This window comes from Odontomachus brunneus, unplaced genomic scaffold (assembly GCF_010583005.1).
Source record: "Odontomachus brunneus isolate Ranch 3 - 2012 unplaced genomic scaffold, Obru_v1 Obru_scaffold_156, whole genome shotgun sequence".
NCBI classification, from domain to species: domain Eukaryota; kingdom Metazoa; phylum Arthropoda; class Insecta; order Hymenoptera; family Formicidae; genus Odontomachus; species Odontomachus brunneus.
The window spans coordinates 525988-549946 of NW_022639606.1; the positions used below are offsets into that span (position 1 = coordinate 525988).

Consider the following 23959-nt stretch of genomic DNA (forward strand, 5'->3'; position numbering starts at 1 on the left):
TTGTATAGACAGGAAACTTCTTTCTATTTCTTTGCTATTATTTTAACGTAGTCCCACCACTGGTCACCTTAATAGAATTCGTTATTAGAGCACCGTGAGACGTAAGAGTTCGTCCTCCCCTGAAGCACTCCATTGTCGTCTCGTTACTTTTCTACCTCCTCATTTCGCCGAGACAAAAATCTCATCGATCGAATTCTCTAACGCGACCAGATTGCCGCTACTGAAGTCACTCTCGAGTTCAGCGCACGTGAAATAGCCGGACGACCTTCGAAGTGCGAATAATAACGCGCGAAAACTTCCTCTGCGCGCTCCACGACGAGGACGACGACGATGACGTCATCTCGACACCCCGCGCGTGTCTTCGCGATTCTCTTTGTCCGCGACAAGCAGCGCGTAATTCGGCAACGACGATGACGATGATGACGATGACTTACCACATGAGCTCTGTGATGCTGATGGTGCATAGTGTGATGATGATGCCTCTTCTCCTTGGCGTGATGCTTGGCGTGATGCTTGCTGCCCCGATGCGGCGGGTACGTGTGGTAGATCACGTTGACGCCAAAACAGGGTGGCTGGCGTCACCTGACCTCGACGATGCCGCACTTGGAGACGCCCAGCTGCTGGCCGCCCTGGTGATTCTGATGACTGGTCGTCGTTGTGGTGGTCGTCGTGGTCGTCAGGCTGGCCACGCAGTTGCCCGGCGTCTTCCGCGACGTCGCCGACGACGTGATGGTAGTCGTTGTCGTCGTGGCCGTCGCCTCGGCCGATTTCTCGTCGTCCCGTGTCGAATTCTCCATGGTCAGCTCGTCGTCGTCGTCGTCGATGTTGACGGCGAAGGCGACGCAATGTTGGGTCACCAGTTTGACGGTGGCGCTAATCGGCGTCACCGTGGTGGCCGGGTCCAACTTCACCAAGGCAGCTTGTAACTCCAGGGCGTCCATCTTCGCCGGAATGAAGAGCAGAGGATCTATCTCTTTCTGTCTCTGTCTGTCTTTCTCTTTCTCTCCTCTCGATCACGCCGCCAAACTAAAGTTCTCGCGTTATCACTCGCTGGATCGTCGTTAGAATAACGCTCTCGGTGATGAGTTCACTCAGGTGACATTTCCTCGGCTTCTCCGAGTTTCATGGGGCAAACAGATAGCTCCATAGCTCTGGATTGGTCCAGTGATCTCCGCTTCTATTTCGCCATGGAGCTCCGCGTCTTCGCGTTTCTCTCCAGAGAGTCAGAGTTCTCGTTTCGCAGTGTTACTTGAGGACGTTGCGAGCGATTTCAATCTCTCCAGGCACGCCGGAGTTGCACGTCGAAGCATCACACACGAATGTTCGCAGTCTTCGCGCGACCAGGAAGGTCACTGGTTGATTGTATTTGCACAATGCGCACACTCGGAGCTACTCCAAATCGCGCGCGCTAATGGTTTCCCGGAACTTCCGCGGTTCTCACCCAATTACCTGCGCACATTTTAGGCTCGCTTGAAGATTCCGCGCGTACCGCAACTAACACGAGCCGGCGGCAACGATAGGCACCGGCTCGCGGAATTTAAGCAGGCTGCCGCGGAATAATAACCGGGAATGCTTCGTGATATTCGTGGTGTCGAGGCACGAGACAATGCGAAGATGCAAATGAGATGTAAGTGATCGTAAGGGATACGTTGCCCCCTTCGCGGAGACCTTCGGAGATCAAACAGATGCGTCGTTGACTCCATCGGGAAACAGAGTCAATCGGTTTCGAGGACAGCTCGCGAGAGGAAGCCGCGGTTCATATAGAACCGATTACATTTATCGATCATTCGCGCACGCACGATCCTCGCGTTCGTCCTTACGTGCCACTAATTCTCGCGCAACACAACGACCCGATTGCACCGATTTTTCCGCGACGTCTCGCGTCGCAGGGGAGACGCATCGGGGAGAGGAATGGTAACGACGTTGCGAGACGTGCAACATCGAGGGAAGCAGTTAGGCGCGGCCTCACCACGGTTATTATCCGCGAACGTGAGGTCGCGTGATCGTCTTCGTTACGTGCCGGTAAACGGCGGTTCATTGCGTCGCGTCTACTACTGTTTGTTTTATTGTGCCATCCGTCGCCGATCGCCACGAAGGAAATGCGGCTGGTACGCCGTCAGGCACTTTTGCGAACTACGTCGGAGAAACTTGGGATATTCATAAGCAGGCCTGAGAGAAGCGACTGGAAGTCTCCCAGAAATATGCCAGTACACGAAACAATGCGCTGCAAGCGAATCGATCGATAATTTCGTCTCTTACGGGTGGAGCAAAGCCCTACAGGTTTACAGAGAGGCGACACTGAGATTCGATATGTCGAAAGTCGCCATCTTGTGCGCATAGTGATATGCAAAGTTAAGCTCAATAACTACTATGACAAGGGAAGGTCCCGGGTGTATCATCGATTCTGAATTTAAACTAGAATAGCATTATTTTAGGGGATTTAAATAATATGAATTTTTAGAAAAATGGCAAAATTTCATCATTTTCAACAATTTAATAAAATAAAAAAATGTTTATTAACTTTAATTGAAAATATTGGCAGAAATTAATATAAACACTATGATACAAAATAAAGATGGTACTATCAACTTCTGTTCTAACTTGTTCTACTATAAAAAATATAGAAGTGCTATCAACTTGTTTTTTAGTTAAATTTAAAGCCGAATAAATTTTACGACTTTTTATAGCGTGATTAATTATTATAATTTTTTTAATTTTATTAAATTGTAAAAAATTATAAATTTCTATGTGCCGTTATCTTTTTAAACGCATAGATAGGGAGTGCAAATGGAAATTATTTAGACCCTCTAAAGCAATTCTGGTCTAAGTTCAGAATCGATGAAGTTCTTAGAGGCTTTCCCTTTTAAATATAAGGAATACTCGTTTCATGATTAGCATGAAGTAGCTCGACATCATAAGTGGAGTTGTTCTCATTCCACGCAACAAACCGTTTAAAAGCCCTCTGCTAGGATAAATATATCGATTACTCGATCCAAAGTATCGAGAATAAATATATCGATTGCTAACCCTCCAGATGGAAATGTCTCAAGTTCCTGGATCGGTGCGCGAAGTGAAAGTAAAACGCGAGTTTAAGACCTCTCGGTACTCGATTTGGTCATGATGACATCAGCCACGCGATGTCACCGACGAGTTTGGAAAATATGAAGTTGTTCCCTTCGTTTATCGTCACCTCTGTGCGCAGTTTTCGCTTTACAAGTCTTTTACGCAGCACAGCTGCGTTGCTCACAAATGTGCAAGCTTGAGTGGCTCAGGCGAGCGAGTTCGAGAGGCTCTCTCGACTTTGAGTTGAAATTATGCATTATAGAGGTGCTAATGGACGCGTGTTATACATAGCCGACGCTTGCAACGCGAGTCACCGAAATTATTAATTAAGATTCTCGCAGGTATCTCGCTGCCCCGCGTTCCCAGGATATTTCATGCGTGCGTAGGACGCGACCGATCGGTGAAGAGGGCGGGAAGGGGACGAGGGAGCAACGTGCGGTGGGCTTTGTTTGAATTCGCGCGATCGCGACGGATTTCCTGTTATGAGGCAGTGGCCGCCTCTCGTCGCGCGGCATGATTCATATTCCCGACGTCTGGCGGTGCGGCTAGGAGGTACGGAAATTTGCATACAACATCTAGGAGGCAGACGTCGGTAACCCGTGTGCCGTTGCTTGCTCCTTTTGGGGTAAGAACCGTCTGAAAGCCGAGACATCGAGAGTATGCAAGCATCAGTGGGTGGACGCGCGAGGCTATCCCCGAGGGGATACATTCTTAGTGCGGAGACCACACGAGGAGGTGCACGACGAGGAGGCGCGGTAAACGCGAACCCGTGTACAGTGCACTTCGGCCAGTGTTGGGCAGTGTTGTTAATCGATGAAAATTTTCTTTATCTGAAATAATCCACAAATTCTTGATTATATGACGACTGATCGATTATCTTAGTCAAAGAAAATTTTAATTGATTAATACCCAACACTGAGCTCGAGACGCAAATCGCCAATTCGAGACGTCAATTAATCTTTCAGTAGACGTGTATGTTTTTATCTTACTTCAGACACGCTTGATTCATTAAAATTTATATTTTTTGGGAAATACACGCAAATAAATTATATTACAAAATATCATGTATCATTGACTATATAAAGATACATCTTTGATATGTAACTTTCAAATTACACCTGTAGACAACACGCCTAATGAAGGGTTAAACCGCCAAAGTTGAGATAATGAGTTTGTAATTTCTTAGAAAGATTATTCAAATTTATAACAGTGCAGTTTATATTTTAAATCAATATTAAATAAAATTAAATAAACGTTTTTCTCTTTACGTATTTCTTCGAAAAACCGCGATTTTCATCACTCTGATGGCCATTACTCTTTAAATTTCTTGAAGTGAAATCTCACTCAAAACGAGTGAAAAGCTCACTCGGAGCAATAGTGGAATTACTACCGCTTGAAATCACAAAAGTGAATGTTCTCATCAATGTTAGAGTAGACTCCGACTCCATATCGGCGAGTATCTCAATCGATTATAGTAAATTTGTTCATGCGACAATAGAATAAATCAGATCTATTCTCCAATTTCGAGTGAAAATATTCACTGGATGATTCACTCTACACGATTGAAGAATCACTCGAATTCGAGCGAAATTTTACTCTACACGAAATACGGAACAATCAACGGTAGTTGCAGTGTTAATAATAATCCCTTCTCTCATCGTTGAAAAATTTGAACAAGTTTCTCAAAAGAATCATTAATTTCGTTTTCTATTTCGTCTGCAGCCATTGACCCGACGACAGGCTCTAAAGGCTACCAAGTTGACAGTAAAGGACGAGCGTTTCTTAGAAAAATAAGACTTCAAGCTCAGACGCGGCGGTTTCGCGGTAAGAATCTGGTCCTGGTCGACCAGTTAGTCGAGCGCGATGACGATCCGGTCGGTTAGAGACCCCGCCGGAAAGAAAGTGAGAGAGCGAGAAAAAGAGGAAGAACGAACGGAAGAAAGAGACCCGCGCCGGTCGTATTCGCGAATTAAAGGGTTCCATAAAACCGTTTAAAAACTCACGCGCGAGCTAAAGTCGCGATCGCCGCGGGAATTACGAGTGCGCGCGTAAAATCCGCTCCAGGACGGCTCTGTCGCCCTCGGACAATCGGAAAAAGTCACACACGTTTTATAGAGCTTTATCTTACTTTATGCGCGCGGCCGAAAGCTGCCGCAGGTATTCGCGGGAGGAATTTCAAGGGCGCGCGCGGGTCCGTCGAGAGAGTCTGGGTCTCTCTTTCTCTCCCCTTCTCCTCTGCCTCTCTCTCTCTCTCTCTCTCTCTCTCTCTCTCTCTCTCTCTCTCTCTCGAAAGGACGGTCAGTGCACCGTGGAGATCCTTTGTGCGAATCTGCGGCCGGTGCGTGCACCTAAATCAAGTTGGCGCGGCATTAAAAGCTATTAGGACGCCCACGAGTGCCGCGCGCGGTCCTTCGATGAAGGATCGTCCTGGACGCGTCGCGCCCACCTGCCATCATTGTTTCAACGACGCTTTCGCGTCTGTGCTTTTCGCGCGGCTGACATATTGTCGTGTACTCCAGCTACGATATACACAACGAAGTGAGAAAGCAAACCCGTCGGTATCGTCGAGGTTCGCGGTCGTAAAGCCGCAGCGCGCCCGATCGCGAACAAAGGATTCAGGGGAGCCGCGCACGAGTCGGGGGCTCCTTGTCGGAGCACTCGAAGCCTGTACCGGCGTACTTAACGTCACTTTATGGCTAGGATGTTAGTAAGGCGACGCTTTTATTGCCGCTGATAAAGTAATGGGTTCTAGGCGAGGTCGGCCGATAGAGTTATCCGAATTTCGTAGCGAGCGAGCGAGCGAATGAATTTTTCCGCCACAGTGCGGACTCGTATCGCCCAACGAATGCGCCACGTTCGCCCGTGACAATAGGCCGCGCATACAGGATGTCGGCAACAAGTCCCGACAGCTTCAGCTGCACCGTCCCGGGTAGAAATTAATTGGGACGGGCCTTGGGAATGTGGTGGGTCGTAGCCAGAGAGATGCCATGAGATAGGAATGCCTTCGTAAGGCCCAGATATGGTTGAGAAAGGGAAATTTTGAATGGAATTTGGTGAACAGGTCATGAATTGATGATGACGTGGGCGCTCCAAACGAAGTTTGTACTAATGGAATCCAGAGAAATTAGCCAATTCCTGCACATGGTGCAATTCCTCTCAGTGAAGTCTTAAAGAGACAAATGAAGCATGTACATATTTTCCAACATGAAACTTGAATTATAATGCTCTTAATAAGCATGTTAAGGAAGGTTTTTATTTGTATCTTAATAGGATCTCAATTCATGATCATTTCGGTTATGATCCAGGTAGGCAAAGATATCAAAAGATAGGATCTAATACCTAAGATCTAATCAGATTTACCAATCTAAGCGCTCATTTGTAAGAGCGTTACGTGTAGGATCTAAATGGACCCATGTTTACAGGATCTTGATAGAAGCAGGGTAAAACTGTCTAGATCCCTTTTAACCCCCGGTTTTACGTTTCTACCTGGGGTGCGATGCCCCGGAGCCGATCGTGAAGCGAACGGTGACGGAGTGCCGTGCGTTTCGCGGAACGGATCTTGAACCGGGTGCTGGACAATGACTCTCTCGCCGCTTTAAAACGCCACGACCTCTATATCGTCGTGAGAGGAGAAGGAGCCGCGAGGAGCAATAAGAAGAAGGAGAAGGAGCAGAATAAGAAGCAGGGGAGAGATAAAGCAGGAGGAGGAGGAGGAGGAGGAGGGCACGGTAGCCTCGTTCGCTCTTCACAGTCATAATGACAACGTTACTATCCGCTGTAACTACTCGGCGTCAAGCTGCGGATAATTAAAGGGCGTGGAGGCACGCTATAGGCAGGTACTCGCGCGTCGCAAAAATACCGGAAGTTACTCCCGACCAGGTATCGCTAGATCGTGGAGTCATAGCGGGAGATCTTGCGCTTAATAGTGGGAAACTGTTTGCCGATACTACCGGGATTCGATCTTACGCCGCCGTTAATCTCCAGGGAATGCGAGGACTCGCGCGCACTCGCTCACGGGGATACGATCCTCCGCTTCCTCCACTTCCTCTACCTCACCTCCTCAATCCTCCTTTTCCACCGGGAAACGCAATCGGAAAAAGAAAAAAAACGACTAATACCGCTCGTTGCATAGCGTACACGCCGTGCGAGAAAGTACCGCAGCGTTCTTGCAAGTTCTGATTACTCCGCTATATTGCATTTTGCGTAACAATAGCGCCGAGCAAAAATGATAGGCGCGACCGCTGCGGCGCCTACGGTTGGTTAATTATCGCGCGTTTTCTACCTCGCGCGCGCACGGTTTTCGCGCGAAAAATATTAATGCACACGATGTGTGGGGAGAGAAAGAATGAAAGAGAGAGAGAGAGAGAGAGAGAAAGGGAGGGGGAAAAAGAAGCAACAACAAGAAAAAGGAGAAACACGGCGCAGAAATACAGGCGGAACCTTGGAAGCGAGATTACATTGTGGATTTAATTAACGCGGTTTCCCTCGTTTTTCAAGCCACGCTAGGCCAGGCCGGGTTATCCCTCGCGGGAACGCCCGTCATACACCCCCGTCGTTTTCTGCACACAGCTCCGCGCCGTCTCGTAATTTCTCATTAATCAATTAAGCGCAGGAGCATAATGAAGTTTATTAATGGGCATCTATAAAGCGCCAGGCTATTTAAGTTGGTATGCAGCGACGGCGAGGCACTCCGCCGCCGTCATCTCGGGACTCATGTACCGCTAACTCGCTCTCGCCCGAGCAATTATCCACGGTGATAATTCGAAGCTACGCGACATCTTCTCTCTCCGTACTCTCCCTCTCTCTCTTTATCTCTTTCACTCGCATCCTCAATCCATTTTCGAGCGCGCTGTCGACCGCGCCCACGTCGATTAGCTCGCGCAACAGTTTAGAGAATACCGCACCATCACGGACAATATGAGGCGACTTCTTGCTGAAACGCGGACGCGTATCGCTATTCTAAAAATTTACTACGTATGATAGCATATCGCGTCGCGTTCAACCGCGCCACGGCGCGCAATTTACCGTATATAATTAAAATTAATATTTATTATTACTGCCCAGACTTAGAGACAAGTATACGTAAATCTCACAGCAATTTTAGTAGTCGCAACTTGTAAAGATTGCATCCCTTATGAGTGTGCATATTTTCCGCGCGCGTTTCTCAAGCAATCACTTCCTATCTTGTTGCGATCTCTCTTTTTCTCTCTCTTTCTCTCTCTCTCTCTCTCTCTCTCTCTCTCTCTCTCTCTCTCTCTCTCTCTCTCTCTCTCTCTCTCTCGCGTCGTGATCTCGCGAAATTATACAATATCGAGCGCGCCCACCCCTGTCCCATCGAGGAAGTCCTTAGAAGCCGATCGAACTCGCGTGATAGAGAAGAGCCGGGCCGAGAGCGGCACCGTGGCCGCCGGTATGATACGCGTGCACTCGAACCACGAGGAGAAAGAGCCCGATTGCGCGATTAATGTCGGTATCGCACGAAACGTCGATATTAATAAAGAGGGATACGAGCGAGCGCAGGCGGAGGAGGAGGAGGAGGAGGAGGATGATGATGAGGAAGAGACGGGGGACAAGGCTTACACGGGGAGCGACGGCGCGGCGGTGTGTATTTTCTATTAGCCCCGCGGTTGTTCACGGTCAACCGTGAGTGCACGCGGCTCGCGAGCTCGGAGAAAGGGGAAAGGGGGTTAAACGTCCGTTATGCCGACGTGGATGGCCGGTAACGATGGGTGGAGGTCGAGGCACTTTCATTTTTCCCTTTCTTTCTCCCTTCCCTTGCCCGCGCGGCGGCAAACTCGGCTCTTAAGTGGGGTTACGTGATGGGGGTCGCTCGTTATTGCCACATAATACCGGCCACGTAAGTGCTAAGTGCAAAAGCTGTTGCTGCTGCTTGTTGCTGCCGGTGCCTCGCCGCTGTTGTTGCCGCTGCTGCTGCTGCTGCTGCGGGGTTGCCGCGGCGAGATTAGTCCGGTAACAGCGATAATCGGGTAATAACGAACCGACCACGGTCCGACCCTGTTCCTCTCATATCCGCTGGCTATCTGTATAAACTCGCGATCCCGTACTTTCATCCCCGCGGCCCAGACGTTTCAGACGGCTTCCGCGGCGTCCAACCTCCGCCGCGTCAACCCCTTCGGATACAGCGCGCGCGATCTATTTTTCGCCGACGGATCTACACTTAGAAGGGAAGGTCCCGAAGTGTTTCGCATCGATTCTGAGATTTGACCAGTATAGAATTGTTCTAGGGGAATCTAAATAATATAAATTTCCATTTGCACCTCTAACTTTACGTTTAAAAAGAATGACGGTATGCAGAATTTTATAATTTTCATTTTAAAATATTATAATATTCGATTCATATATCTGGACTTTTTAGAGAAAAATTAATTAAAACACTTATTATGTTTTCAGCGAGATCTGTTGCGCTTCTAGAAAAACTTATTATGTTTCTTAACAAGATAGACCTTACTGACAATCTATTCCTGGAACACTAAAATCAAAAAGAATTTATATGGAAGAAAACTATAACGTTCTCTCCGTGCGCAAGTAAATATGTCATTAGCACCCACCGAATAAATATTTCTTATTTTTAAATATGTTTTCTCTCTCAGTGTAGCCTATTTCCGATTCCTCGTGGTTGCTGCGACCGCGACCGCGAAGAACAGTCGGCTTCCTCCGTGCGACGCGTCGACATAATTACGGCGACCGTCCAGAAATACTCCGCGTTCCATCTGTATGCATTGTAACGCAAATATCATTATTCTAAGAGGCGGTGGGTAAAATTAAACGCGCCCATGGCCCGACGCGATCTCCAGATGCGAATTGCCGCGACGATCGTCTGAACGCATGGAGTCCCGCGGAGGGAGCGATAAGGTTATCTACTAGTATCTCGCCGATTCTGCGCGCTTTTCTATACACCGTCTGGTAACGGAAGTCGACCATCACAGCTGAAACGTTGCCCTCCAGCGGCGGAGATAAGCGCAATTCGAACGTCGATAACGAGGGGACGAGTGGCTCCGTGCAGAATCGAGTAAGTGGCGACTGCCAAGTAGTTCACGATCGATCGATCGACCGATAGAAATCACCGCTCGGTTGCAAGCGACCGAGGCGCAAAGAGGCACAGGCGGGACACGCGCGGGAACGTTACAATGGATAAAATCGAAACGATGATCGCGAATGGAATCGGAAAAAGTCGCGCGCGCGGAATTCAATTAAGCCCTCTTGCCGGACCTCCACCGTCAAGGACGATGAAACGGGGGAGGTTCATGGGTCGTGGAGTCGACTCTCATCGAACGTACTCTACAAATTTCTTGGAGTGACACTTTGGCCTTAAAAAATAGAATAACCGCCGAGTCACTCGAATTCGAATATCTGTTCACTTATATAAAGCGAATTCTCCGCTCTGAATCGCCAGGCGAATATTTTCACTCGAAATGGGAGAATGAATCTGATGTACACGGAAAAAAAAATTTTGTTGGTGCAACCGAATTTTCGGTTGCTCAGGGATCAGACGAAAATTCAGCTGTAGGAACAGAAAAATTCCTTTATGAGGCTTCTGTATAGTCAATTGTTCTCAGTTGTCTCAACCGAGTTCTAATATCGTTGAATGTTCAGAGGAATATTTTCGGTTGCGAGAACAGAAATATTAGTTTTCATAACAGGGATATCGCTTCTGACCACCTAATTTTCAGTTGGTTCCTATTTGGTTGCACCAACTGAAATTTTTTTTGCATGTAAAGGAAGACTAAATGGTTACAGGGGTACGTTGCTCACGTGCTTCTTTTAGTATTTATCTTGAGAGGAATACTAGGGCCGGTATTCATACTCGAATCTTATTTCAAGACCGTCTTAAGCAATGTCTTAAGATGCGAATACATTAAGTAATGTCTTAAGAGGCTCTGTGATTGGTTCATGACATCTTAAGACAATACTTAAGATAATCTTAAATATAAGCTCGGACTATGAATACCAGCTTAGATGTAAAATTTCTTCACTCGTTGTGAGATTTCACTCCAAGAGATTTAAAGAGTATATGCCGCGGCTCGACGGACATAACGACTGTCGGCTTGCGATTGATATCGGGTCAAGTTAAGAAATGACAATAACGTGAACCTTATCTCTCTTGCGGGCAGAGCAGTAAACGCCAATTGTCGTTAGACGCGCGACGTCTTTACTGCGTCCTATACGCGGCGAACACAGTAATTCCGTAATACGATTTGGCAAATATGTGCCCGCGTCGCAGTGAGACTTGTTTCCGTGTGCTACACTTGTCTAAGGCTTCGGCGCGAGCGAGTCGGCGGATTGTAAACATGCCGCAGTTTACACGCAGACGGGTGAGTTTCGCAACCATCATGCGCGAGCGTTTATTTCACGACTTGCTCTTGATTGCGCGAACGATTTATTGATGCGCGTCGAAGCGCTCGTTACCGAAATGACTCGTCGACAACCTCGGCAGAATCCCACTATCGATCTGACTTTATGATACTTCTCGTAATTGTTACGAGATGAGCTGTCCGACTTGTCATCGGGAAATTCTTGCTTATTTTCGTGAGGAGAAGAGAAAGTTAGAGAGAGAAAAAGAGAGAGAGAAAGGAGGAGGGATTCTGTTATATCTTTCTACCTTTCTTCCTTCATTAGATAACGGACAGTGAGTCGAGTAATCTCGATATCCCGAAACTATAAAGACAGCGCGACGTTGTTCGCGCTGTAAAATATACAGAAGGAGAAATTGGAAGAATGTCACGAGCCGGCGGAGACAAACTGCCGCTACCATTTGCGGCACGTGAAGGGATTATGGCGGATCCTGCATAAAGCTCGACGAATTGCGCACGAGTACTGCTGCTTGGGCGAGGCGCCGTTGGAAATTTCCAGACTGCATTTTTCACGAATTCCGAGGGCTTTCGCTCAACATACTCGCCGCGTATATTGTCTTTTTCCTTCCCTTTCTTTCTCTCTCTCTCTCTCTCTCTCCTTCTCTTTCTTCGCGTTGCGGATACCATATATATTCGCATTCATATATGCAACGAGGTTAAGTATTCTATATACGTGCATTAATCCAATTAAAACGTATATTCGATAAAAAAAAATAGGAAAATCAATAAAAAAAGCGATATAAGCTGCGAGAGAGAACGCAAAACAGATAATTCTCGCCAAATCCGATTCAGGTGCGATGCGCTCCGCGATGTTTCGCGAAAAGCGCAAACGGTATAACTGTTGCCAAGCAAGGATATCGCGTGCGCTTTATCGCGCACTCGTGTCAAGGAAGAATGGAGATAACCTACAAACGTGGCAGTTCACTTCGGCTATAGAACGACGATGCTGGACAGTGGCGAATCGGCTCTGATTTACATCGCGTAACCTGTGGAACTCGATCGGAAAATGGGTCCGGCTGAGAAATTGATGTCGACGTTGCACGTAATGTATACCCCTGGTGTGGGCAGTCTTCTTTTACCCATATCTCTCTCTCTCTCTCTTCTCCTCTCTCTTTCTCTATCTACCTATCTCTCTCTCTCTTCTTTGACACCTGAACCGTCAGAGTCTCGACATAAAGAGCGTCCCTTTTGACGGCGGATTGCTGTTTCACAAACGAGAATTTCGCGAAACTAAAGCTGCCAGCGGAACTGTATGTCAAAAGCGTTCGTCGGAGTTTTGCTTAATACCGCGAGGATGCGAACAAAATTGTCCACGAGGTGATCCTGAAATTACGGCGACGTGCAACGCACACGAGGTAACTATTCCTGGAAATTGCGGGATAGAGATGTCGATGCGAATGTTCCTCGCGTAATTGCAACGGAAAATATCAGATGTGCATACCCGGTTGCTAAACCGTTTGTGCACTCTTTATCGAATGATATTGCAACGCTGCAAGTTACATCAGAACTGAAAGCCACTACTGTGTATGCGCAGCGGTCGGTTATGACACGAGCCGAAGTAACAGTACAGAGCGTGACATTTGTGAAATTTGTAAGAGATACTTTTATTTTAAATAACGAAAACATTATCTCGAGAAGTAATTTTTATACACACGGAGCAAAAAGCTATTTTTGTTTTAAAAATATCTTTAATATTTTGACATCTAAAACTTAAAGTGAGATTACACAGCATTAAACAGATTAGTTGCATTTAATATATTTTATATGTGATTCAACAGAGAAAAATATATTCTCATTATTCAAATATAATTTTTTCATAAATAGAAAACACGAAATATTAAATTGAATCTGATGTTTTAAAATATCCTAAGAAGATATATCGTTAAAATAATCGTATACTTCTTATGAAACTATTACAATATTCAAATGAAATTATATTGTTGAAAATTCAAGACTTTTAAATCCTTCCAACAAAATTATATATTGTTGCTTGTATATGAAACATGTATATGTATGTGATTGTTAATTTGAATAAATTAGTTTTATACAGAACACTTATTTTTTAATGTATTTATAAACGATTATTTCGCAGTCAGCAGTGATTCTCAATCCATCGTGACTCGAAGCGTTGCAACTTCACTCCATAAAAAGTGCGCAAACCGTCTAGCAATCGAGTATACATACTACGTGAACCGCGGGCGTCAAAATAATGATGAAATTTTAACGCAGTCGCGCGCGACGAATTTAGCAACCGAGTCAATCGCGTTTCGACTCCGAGAGAGCGATACTTTCTCATTACACATTCATGCTCTTCTCACGGCGGTTTCTTTTCTCGTCGTCCCTTGCCGGCCACGCACGCCTACGCAAATCTCACACCTAATTCCGCTGTTTCGAGCTTCCGTATCGGGCGCTCGGGCCCGCCTGTTGCGCCCGATTCGCGAGTCACGAGCGATCGATCGCCGATCGGGATCGGTGCCGGGTGTAAATCAACCACCGGCCGGTATTTACTCGAGCATGGCCAATAAACACGCCCGGCTAATGATTTATCGCGGCTATGTCCGACGCGCATGTGGTCGTTCGATCGATGAGAAGATCGTTCCCCGGATCTCTGCCTCTTTCTCTTCGCCTGCGTATAACCGGGGCCTTCTTAGATCCTATCAAAACGCGCTTATATCAAAATACATAGAGGATAATAAAGTCGATCGACCGATCGAATGAAAGAGAAACACGATCTCGGCGAAACTGAAATTGAACTCATTTAAATCCCGCATGAAAGGTATCGCGCGTACTTGAGAGAGACAGAAAGGGGGGAGAGTGAAGTTTTATAAGCTCGATGAGCATTGTTTCGTAATTCTCACAGTCGTATACGGAATTAATTTCTCCGCACAAAGACGCTTATTAAATGAAACTCGACTACGACTTTGCAAGAGCGCTCTTGCCGACCGTGACGCGGCATACCGTAGACAATCAACTTTGCAATAACAGTGAACGTTGTTTCGTGTTTTAGTCGTGCGATATTGCTCCACCGACTTTCTCACGGATGGATTTAATAAGTTATATTAAACGAATCTTAATTACGAGGAATCCGAAACGCCCTTTCGGGTGTAACAATGTGGGCACGGATGATTCACCTTGCGTAAGCCAAGGGTTAAAAGCTCTAATTGCCTCCCCGGAGCCTTCGCTCAGATAAGTATCTCTGAGCTCTACACGGGGGAAATTTCGCAGTAAAAATTACCGCGGAATTTTCTAACCTAAGAGTAGACTGACATTCTGCAATAATCGACTATCCTTTCATTCCATACATGCTTTAATTTCCTCGGTGTTTTAAGGTGAGTTTTGCAAAATTTTATGAAAATATCAGGTTCTCCTTAACTACGGGGATCCCTAAGATACAAAAATATTTGCTTCAAAACCTCTAACTTTCTATATTTTACAGTGTAATCAACTGTCAGACATATTTCAGAGAAATTTACTGTTTTTTAGCAAGACAGACTTTACTAACAGTCTACTAAAAATATAATAAAATTCAAAAGAAATCATGAAAAAAGCTATAACATTCTCTCTTATACACGCATGTGCTGACACATCTTTGTGCATGGCACACCCCATTGCGCACGTGCGAGAAAGATACACTGCTACCAACATCAGAACAATAACCCTAAACGTGCTCCAGGCGATAGTACTCAACGAGATACGCACGCTCGATCCTACTTCTGGCGATCAATCTTTGAGAATTCGAAAATTATTTTCAAAATTTTAGGAGAATTACTAAGGGAACAGAAGACTATGGTTCACCCAAAGTGTGCTCGCGTCCAAGGAACCGCAAATGTGTATCGCTGATACGCACATACGTTGGCACATTCTTGTGCGCATGGCTGATCCTACTGGACATATGTGCGAGAAAGCGACCTAACATTGTGCTGGGCCCAATCTTTGAAGAATGATTTTCGGAAATTTAAGGATCTTTTCAAACATCTTAGGGAAAATTACTGAGGAAACAGAAAAACATTCGTTTAAAGCGTACTCCAGGCGACAATGCACTCAGGCAACATGAAGTTTGGAATGCAACTTGCAGTGCCGGGGGGAAGGCTACCTCTTCCACGCGCCATTCTCTTTCAGTCGTGATCATTCGGTTGGGCGTCAATGAAAGGAAAGCTCGAATTATATTGATGTTTTTTCTGTGTTTACAAAGCGCGAGTCTAAACAAGCGTCTAAGTCACGACACTCGCGATGCGGAATCAAACAATACGTCCTTTGATCTCGCGCTTTGTAAACACAGAAGAAAAAACATCAATATAGTTCGAGCTTTCCTTTCATTAATGCCCAACTGAATGATCACGATTGAAAGGCAATGGCGCGTGGAAAAAGGAAACGTCCTCCTCGTAAATTACGGACTTCATGTTCCCCGAGTGTACGAGGCCGTTTCAAAATCTCAATAGGCTTTAAGTACGCAGAAAAAATATCATTCTACTGCTAAGAAAAGCGATCTCAATTTATTGTCCTTCTTTTAAGTAACAATTATTTTAAAAAGAAATATCTTCTCGATAATACTCTTAAAACATACATATCATGAGTTTGAGAAAAGAACTTATTCATTACTCAAAAGAATTTATTCTCTCCTATGGAAGAAAGAATCTGTATATCGCTAACCTATATCCGTGGTATATTTTCCCACGCGGTTACTCGAGACTTTAAACACTCGCATTACAATGGTCGATACGTTTTCGCTATCAAGCTCGAGACATTTTCGTAGATCCTGAAATACATGCAGACACCGAGGCCTACAGCGCTTAATAGATAAAACAGGTCCGCGTTTACGGCAGTCTACGGGGCGCGAATGGATCGCGCTTTCTTTCGTAATGAGACCCGTCTGAGTCATGCTCGGGCATTCGTATATATTTGCGCTCGCCACCTGGCTTTATCGCGGCCGTCACGACCGGGCCCCGGACTTTTACGCACCCGGAACATATTTACGAGCCGTGCCGGAGTCCAACGCGCTCTGAAACGACATTCCGGGTATTAAGTTGTCGCGAGATGCTGACGACGATGACGATGACGACCGCGATGTGACGCGACGCGACAACGACGTGCGGCCGATCGATCGGGGGCAAAACCTCGTCGAGAAAACGTGTTTCCTGCGTCGGTTTCCGCCACGAGAGGAGGTTGCATTTCGTTCCGCTGCAAAGTGGCTCCGGAAGATACGGAGCCGTGGGGATTATAGGTCGCGACGAGGATCTACCGAGGTGTATCCTCGCGTTAGTTCCGACTGCGCTGTCGGAATTTATCGACTGCTGTGGATCTTGTTTCACGAAAGTGCAGAACTCGTAACGTTAGGCGTTGAACGAAAAATATATTAAGGGAGTTACAGAGTCCTGAAAGTAGTGAAAATTAGAAAAAATTTGAAGAATTATAAAAAAAAAATTGCGAATTAATAGGAGTAGGAATTTTTTGTATTATATGTCTATTAAGTATATTTAACGATATCTTTGTGCAAAAACATTGAAAAAGATTCGTTATAAAATTTTAAACTCCTTAAACGCAAAATAACATTTTTTTTAAATCGTAATAACTTGAAACCGTTTATTTGATTAAATTGATATTTGTCACAAATGTTATGTATCATATGATCGTCTGTATTAGTTAACGGAGGTTTTCCGCAAATTTCAAAACTATTTTTCATTTATTTATTTTGCAAGCGCGAATTTCTTTTGCACAGAACAGAATTGAGATAATGTTAACCTGTTAAAATTCATCATAAAATCTAACTTTTTATACCATAATATTTTTAAATGCATTTAACGGATATATATAATAAAAAATTCATACTTCTGTTAATTAACAGTTTTTTACAACTCTCTCCAAATTTCACCTAATTTTTATTCCTGCAATCCTTTTATCTCGACGTGTATTTGTTTGACCTGTGCTTACGATGAAAAAAGGTATTTCTCGCGATTCTTTTCCCTTTTCATTTTAACTCGAGTTTGTTAACAAAATTACACGCTTATTTCGTTTTAAATGTTTTATTTCTAATATCTGATTCGCAAACAACGATATATCGTTGCCACGTTGAAGCCACTTTGCAGCGGAACGAAACGTGGGAAAAGCTTTAATTAGCGAGTTTAATAAGCTGTCTTTAATGGGGTGTACATTGAAATCAACGACACGCCGTTAATCGGCTGGATTATTGAAGAAGAATCTACTAGCGCCATGAATTTCTGCTTGCGATCACGCATACACGACGACAAAAATATGAACCTTCCACGAACAATTTACACACGGCAGTGAATACGACGATTATAACCGCAACGATGAGGAGCTTTATGCGGCCGGCGGAGCGCATTTTGCAAAGTGAAGTGCGCCGTTTAGAGTATTATGCCGTATTATGGCTCATTAAATCTGACAGATGGCGATCCCTACGTATACTGCACCCGACTTGCTCTCTGCTTCGTGTCAACGTTCGTTGCCAACTCTACTGAAGGATTTAAAGCGCCATCTTGCCCGTTTTTCACACACTTCGCGCGAAATCTAACTACTACTCAGAACTGATGATATACCAGAGACAGATGATTTCTGTAATTTACCTCGGAATAATATAACTCACTTGCACTCGTATAAATGAATAAAAAAAGAAATCGTTCCGATATCATGTAAATAAAAACCTGTAAGAGCCAAATGCCAATGTACGGGTAAAAAACACATTTATTTTTATATAAATTGCGAGATAAACGTTTCAATCAATTGTTGACTCTCTTCAATGATAACAAATTAATTTACTTAACATTACGCTAATTCTGTGTATCCATGGAAGCCTTGTCTCGCAATTTAAATAAAAATAAGTTGGTCTTCTGCCCGTACATCGGCATCTGGCTCTCACAGGCCTTTTTCGTATTATATTGCAATAAATAGTTCCATTAACCATCTTATTTCCGGTTGATCAACGCGACTGCAAATACGCTTGCATCGATTTTTTCTGACTACCAAACGAGGCCACGGCGGAAATTGTCCCGAGTATGTTGCGAGTCGTCGGTCACGGCTGCGGCGCGATCGCTATATACGCAATCCTAGGTAGATCGTCGCATATCGTCGACACGCGGAAAGGCCACGCGAATTTCGCGCACGCGATCGTGCAGTCGAAAAAACGCAATGTGCAATCGCGTACATTCGTGGTCGGAAAGGTTGTCTAGTTTTTCTTTTTTTGTAAGTTTCGGAACCTATTCGTCTTGTCCAATGAGAAAGCTCTTTTATTGAACAATAAATTCTCCCAGTATTGGATAAGAATGGTAGGTTCCTAAATTAAAAAAAAAAAAAAAGCAGTCGCGCAAAGAGACGCGAAGGCACGGTCGGTACACGAACGTATAGAGGAGACCGGGGCTAGATGTCCCACATTATAGAACTTCTCATGCAACTAATTGCTGTGACTGACTGTATAAACATGATAGAGGCAACCTTCTTCTTTGTATTAATGTCTGCCATTATCCTATTAATATATTTTGTTTTGTACACTGAGAGAAAAATTATCTAAAAATCAACAAATATTTCTTTGATGGATGCCATTAACATATTTATTTAAATTTAAATTCTCTTTATTTAAACCAAATATTGTTTACTTAAATTAAACAATATTTGATTCAGTCACGATGAAGAATATTAATACAAAATTTCGAGAAGCTCAGAAATTTACTTTGTTATTCATCAAATTGTTATTATCAAATTAGTTTTTTTCTATTTCTTAACTGTAATAGTATTCCAATTTTAATGAAAAATATTTATATTCTAAAAAGATCATTTCGCGATTTTATATCCACTATCCCTCTCAAGATAAATCCTAAAAAAAGCAAATGAGCAATATATCCCTGGGAGCATTTAGCTCCTGGTCTCCCCTACCTATTTTGGACATACTCTTTACATTGGAGACATTAGTTTTTAAAAGTGGAGCGCGCCGTCACAAGCGGGAAAAATGTCAAGTCGACGGCACAAACGTATTACAATGTCGTACGTGCACGCAGTATAGAACTGCATTTCGCAAAGTTAGCACTTTCGCACGTCTGTATCTCGACAAAAAATCAACATAGAAATGTGAAACAAATGCCAATTTTCCCGAAATCTCGCGCATTACACACTCATATACGCCCACATTTTCGTTACGACTGTGTCCAACGTGATACACGTGGTACACGCGACACATCGTGAAATGGGGATGCCCGAGCATATTTAGATACGAAAATAGAAATGTCGAAAGCTTGTCTTGCATAAAATACGAAGTAACGCCACGAGATTCTCTCATAATCCGTCATTTCCCCCCAATCACGATTTTGCGATTTTGACAATTGGATCAATAATAAGTAACATACATCGAATACTACATAAAGAATTCCTTGTTGATTGATGTGTATTTGCGAATGTTATACCAATAATTGACCGTCCGAGTTATCACGCAACTATGACTGTACTGAGTCAATATTGACTCATTATAGTAATATTAATAACCATATCAAATGTAAAAAACTTGTCACTTAATAATAGCTCGAGATAAGACCGATCGTGAAACTTTATATAGCCTTTAAAATCAGTGAGACATAAAATGAAGTAGTAAAATGGAAGTGTTTTCAGTGAAAATCAGTGAAATTTCGCGATGAAATACTTCTTTTACTTATTCAATCAAAACATTTTTACTGATTCACCTTAAGAAAGCGGGTATAGCGTGCTCTTTGAGGTACAATAAGTGAATTTTTCACTGAAATAAAGCTATAACTGATCAGCTATAACTGATAGTTACAACTGATAGTTATAATTGACGGTTCAGTTAACAGCATATCACTGCAATCAGTTAAATCTCACTGAGAGGATCAGTTAACAGGAGCGATTGTTACGGTTATTGATGCAAACACACAGTTTGCAAACGCACAGTTTGCAAACGCACGGACAGTGTGCCAGCGCATACAAATTGCATAGAAGTCGTTAATTATATACCCACAAAACATTGGATTTCGTAGAGTACACGCTACAGAAAAAAACAATTGAATCGACAAATCGTCCATCTTCAAAGAAATATTGTGTCTATTGAACAAATGACGCGTCAATGTAATAATAAATTACATTGATGTAAGTTACTGACCAAATCGCAGTCACTGAATCAATTGATAATTCATCACAGTAATCATGTAACTCATTCAATCAACCAAACGTTTGTTTGAACCCTGAATCTTGTTCGTTGAAGTAAAATTTACTCAATCATTTTTTCTCCTCATTGTATCGAATTTATGTATATTACAGACTTTGCAGTGAAATCTTACTTGCAAAGTCGGGAGAATATGAGGATATAAGGCAGAATAGTAAAGGTGGGAGTGTTAACACGGAATATCCACGAACTATCGGTGAAATGCTTCTCTCTTACTGATTCAATCTCTTACTGATCACAAACACTTTTACTGACTAATCCACTTTGAGAGAGTGGACAATGCACGCGTCAAGAAATGATTTGGTCCGTCGATAACGGCGCGATCGTGACAATAACGTGCACACGTTCGATTGGCCCGCTTAACTTGGCATCAGCCAGATTTGATAAAGATTGCAGCTGTAATTTCGCTCGTCGAAATTAATTCTGCGAGTTGTTTCGGCGATTACGCCCGCGCGCGCATCGATTACTGTGGCCAACTCGACGAATCAAATTACGAGCCATTTAAAGTTCATTAGTATAGCAGCGAGTTTCTCAATGCCGAGTACAGTTGCAGAACTAATTTGTAGCCACTGGGTCACTCGAGAGGCTCGCGCCCGATGTGCACCTGTGTGCTCATGAATACAAAGCAGCATACGCCTTTCGGGGCCGATCTCATCGGTCAAACATGCCTTGTCGCGCGTAATTAATCCTCGAACTTGCCGATTTTCTATTATCGTGATACAACGAGAGCGTGAGCAACGCAGTCTCTCTCTTGGGCCCGTCGATTCGATCAGACTCACCGCGCACAGGTGAAAGGATTTCTTCCCGTAATTCAGGGAACAACTTTATCGGGACTCGCGCTGGCAAATTACGAGGAAGGTGCTCGATTCCGGGGAGAGGATTCGTGAACCGGATCGGCGGATTCGATTAACGAGCGGGACGAAAAACTGATGCGCGCGTTTACGCACTTTCTCTCACGGCGTGTGCAACGTGGAACGACCATAAAAACGAACACGGTCGAGGAACGTGCGAGAAAACGCGAGGAGAGCGCACCGGAGGCAGAAGTCGCGCGAACGGCTTCGCGATCATACTTGCACACTTTCGCGCCCGACGATGGCTTCTCTCGCAGGGGTCGTGTGGTCGCGAAGCCGATCGCAAATCTAATCGATCGCGCGAATCTAAGGTCAATAACGGCTAGTAAAGTTTGCGATCTGTGTGTGCGATCCCGCTCCGCTCATCTCCCGTTGGCCTTCGAGCCAGGAAGCGGAGGAGGTATCTCACCACAACAAGCACAGCGGGTGTGCGCTGCGCTCTACGTGGATGCAACAATCGGCGCGTACAACCGTATGGCCGGGAGGAAACAACGGAGTCGTCGACCGACGATTATTCGCACACTCGCGCACACTTGCCGGCACACTCTCGACTTCCCGGCTGATAATTCCCCACGTCGGCACTACCTCGAGAACTCGCGCGCGAACGAGTCCTCGGGACAGCCTCGGGGACGCGGTGAAACGAGACTCTTGTCTGTCTCTTTCTCCCGATGGTTAGAGCAGCGGCTGGAGCACGATGCCGTGGCACATCGACATGAGCACGATGACGATGACGGCGGTGCGTCCACACGACACGACACGACACGGAATGGAACAGCACGGAACAGCACGGCACGGCACACACGTTCGCGAATCCCGGAGCACGTCGGACTCCGCGTGCGCTGGATGGACCACCCTCGGAGCGGTCGCGATTCTGCGACTCACCCTTCGTCTCTCGTACACCCGGCGGTCCGCCGCTTGTACGCCGCCGACGAACCACCCTGCCGGGTCTTCCCCCTGACCTCCTCCCTCTCCCCGCGGCTCGCAAGGCCCTCCACCTCCCGCTAGAGCGAGGGAGTTCGCTGGGGTGGGATCAATATGAGAGGGCGAACGCGGGAAATTCGCGCGCAGGTCCTTCTCCACCCTCGACGATGGATACACACACCGCCACACGTCCTTCCCGCGCGCGCGCCTCTCTCTTCAGCCTTCCTCATCCATCCCCCCTGTGAACCTCCTCGTCTCCTTTCGTCTGTCTCTCTCTCTCTCTCTTTCTCTGTTTCTCTCTCTCTCTGTCGACCCGGCTTACCGCGCTGTGTGTTCTCCACCCGCGCCCTCCCGCCATCCGTGCTAACGCCGCCGCTCCCGTTTTTTGCTACCCCCGTTGTGTTTCCCTTGGTGTTCGTGACCCAACTCGCGCCGTCCCCCCTTGCCGTCGCTGTCGCCGCCACCGTGAGAGAGCGAAGTCGATGTCGGCCTCGGTCGTCCCCCCTCACCTCCCCCCGCCTCTTCGACGACCCTCACCTGATCGTTCACGCACCCCCGTCGACCTACTCGCGTAGCCCTGACTCACGTACCAACACCACCACCGCACCGGCGGTTCGTCTCTGGTCGAGGATACGACCGAAGGACTGGGGCTAAGTGAATTTCTCTGCTGTCGGCCGTCTCCCCCTCGTGTGACGACGGGGATTCCCGCTTTGCTTGCTCGCGCTACCGAGGCAGCCGATACTTTCTCGTCGGACTTGTTACGGAGGGGGGACGGGAATCCTAAAATCCCCTCACTTTTTCCAATTTTCGCGGGGAACTTGGGCGCTTTTGCGTGTTGTTTCAATGTCTGTCGGGACTTTGCACCGAATTTCGCGATGTCTGGGAAACTCGGGGCGAGAGAAGGAGTGAGAGGGAGAGAAAGAGAATTCTCGGAGGGTCTGGAACGCGCACGCCAATGCCCCTCTTTACGAGCGGATCGAGAATCGCGTTAAACGAGCACGCTCGTGATCCGAGACTCGTTCTTTCCAAGTCGGCGTAAAAAACTTTAATGTACTATAAAATGTCGCGCAAACATGTGTTACCGTACGGCCGACGATAACAGAAGTGATAATAAAAAAAAAAAAGAAAGAGGATAAGAGAAATTATAAATCATATATTATGTATGTGAGAAAAAAAATCTATAAAGTAAAATATATTTATTCAATGAGTGCTTTAATAACATATTTTCTGAAATCTAAATTCTCTTATTTAAATGCAATAAACAATTGTTTTCGTGAGAAGCTAAAATTCGAAGAAAACATTTAAAAAATATTTTTTATCGGTACAAGTAAATGTTATTAGTATTCAGCGAGTAAATATCTTTTACTTCTTAGATATTTTTTCTCTCAGTGCATATCTAGTCGAGATGTTGGTTCGATATTAATTTTGCGCTGATATTATATCCATCTTTAAAAAAGTAACGAAAGAAAGTAATCATAATTTCAAATAAGAAAGAATTAACGAAAATTTTCGAAATATAATACCGTATTGTTTTACTTGAATGCTACAAGTCAAGTAGCTGCTTTTACCCTGCA

General features: G+C 45.2%; 2 protein-coding genes across 6 annotated transcripts in view; both read right to left on the reverse strand.

Moving 5' to 3' along the window:
• Positions 1 to 23959, reverse strand: part of LOC116850797 — a 275521-nt gene that overhangs the window by 137937 nt on the left and 113625 nt on the right. The window lies entirely within an intron of this gene.
• Positions 438 to 22820, reverse strand: LOC116850798 (probable serine/threonine-protein kinase DDB_G0275165). 4 transcript variants are annotated; one of them, XM_032829463.1, is made up of 2 exons: positions 22347 to 22820; positions 438 to 1449 (listed from the first exon to the last, which is right to left on the reverse strand). In XM_032829463.1, exon 2 carries the CDS (start codon positions 939 to 941, stop codon positions 579 to 581), a length of 363 nt encoding a protein of 120 aa, XP_032685354.1. In that variant the 5' UTR covers positions 942 to 1449; positions 22347 to 22820; the 3' UTR covers positions 438 to 578. The 4 variants fall into 4 exon arrangements, with proteins under 4 accessions (XP_032685354.1, XP_032685352.1, XP_032685351.1 ...); XM_032829461.1 differs by having other exon boundaries at positions 21874 to 22820; XM_032829460.1 differs by having other exon boundaries at positions 21684 to 22820.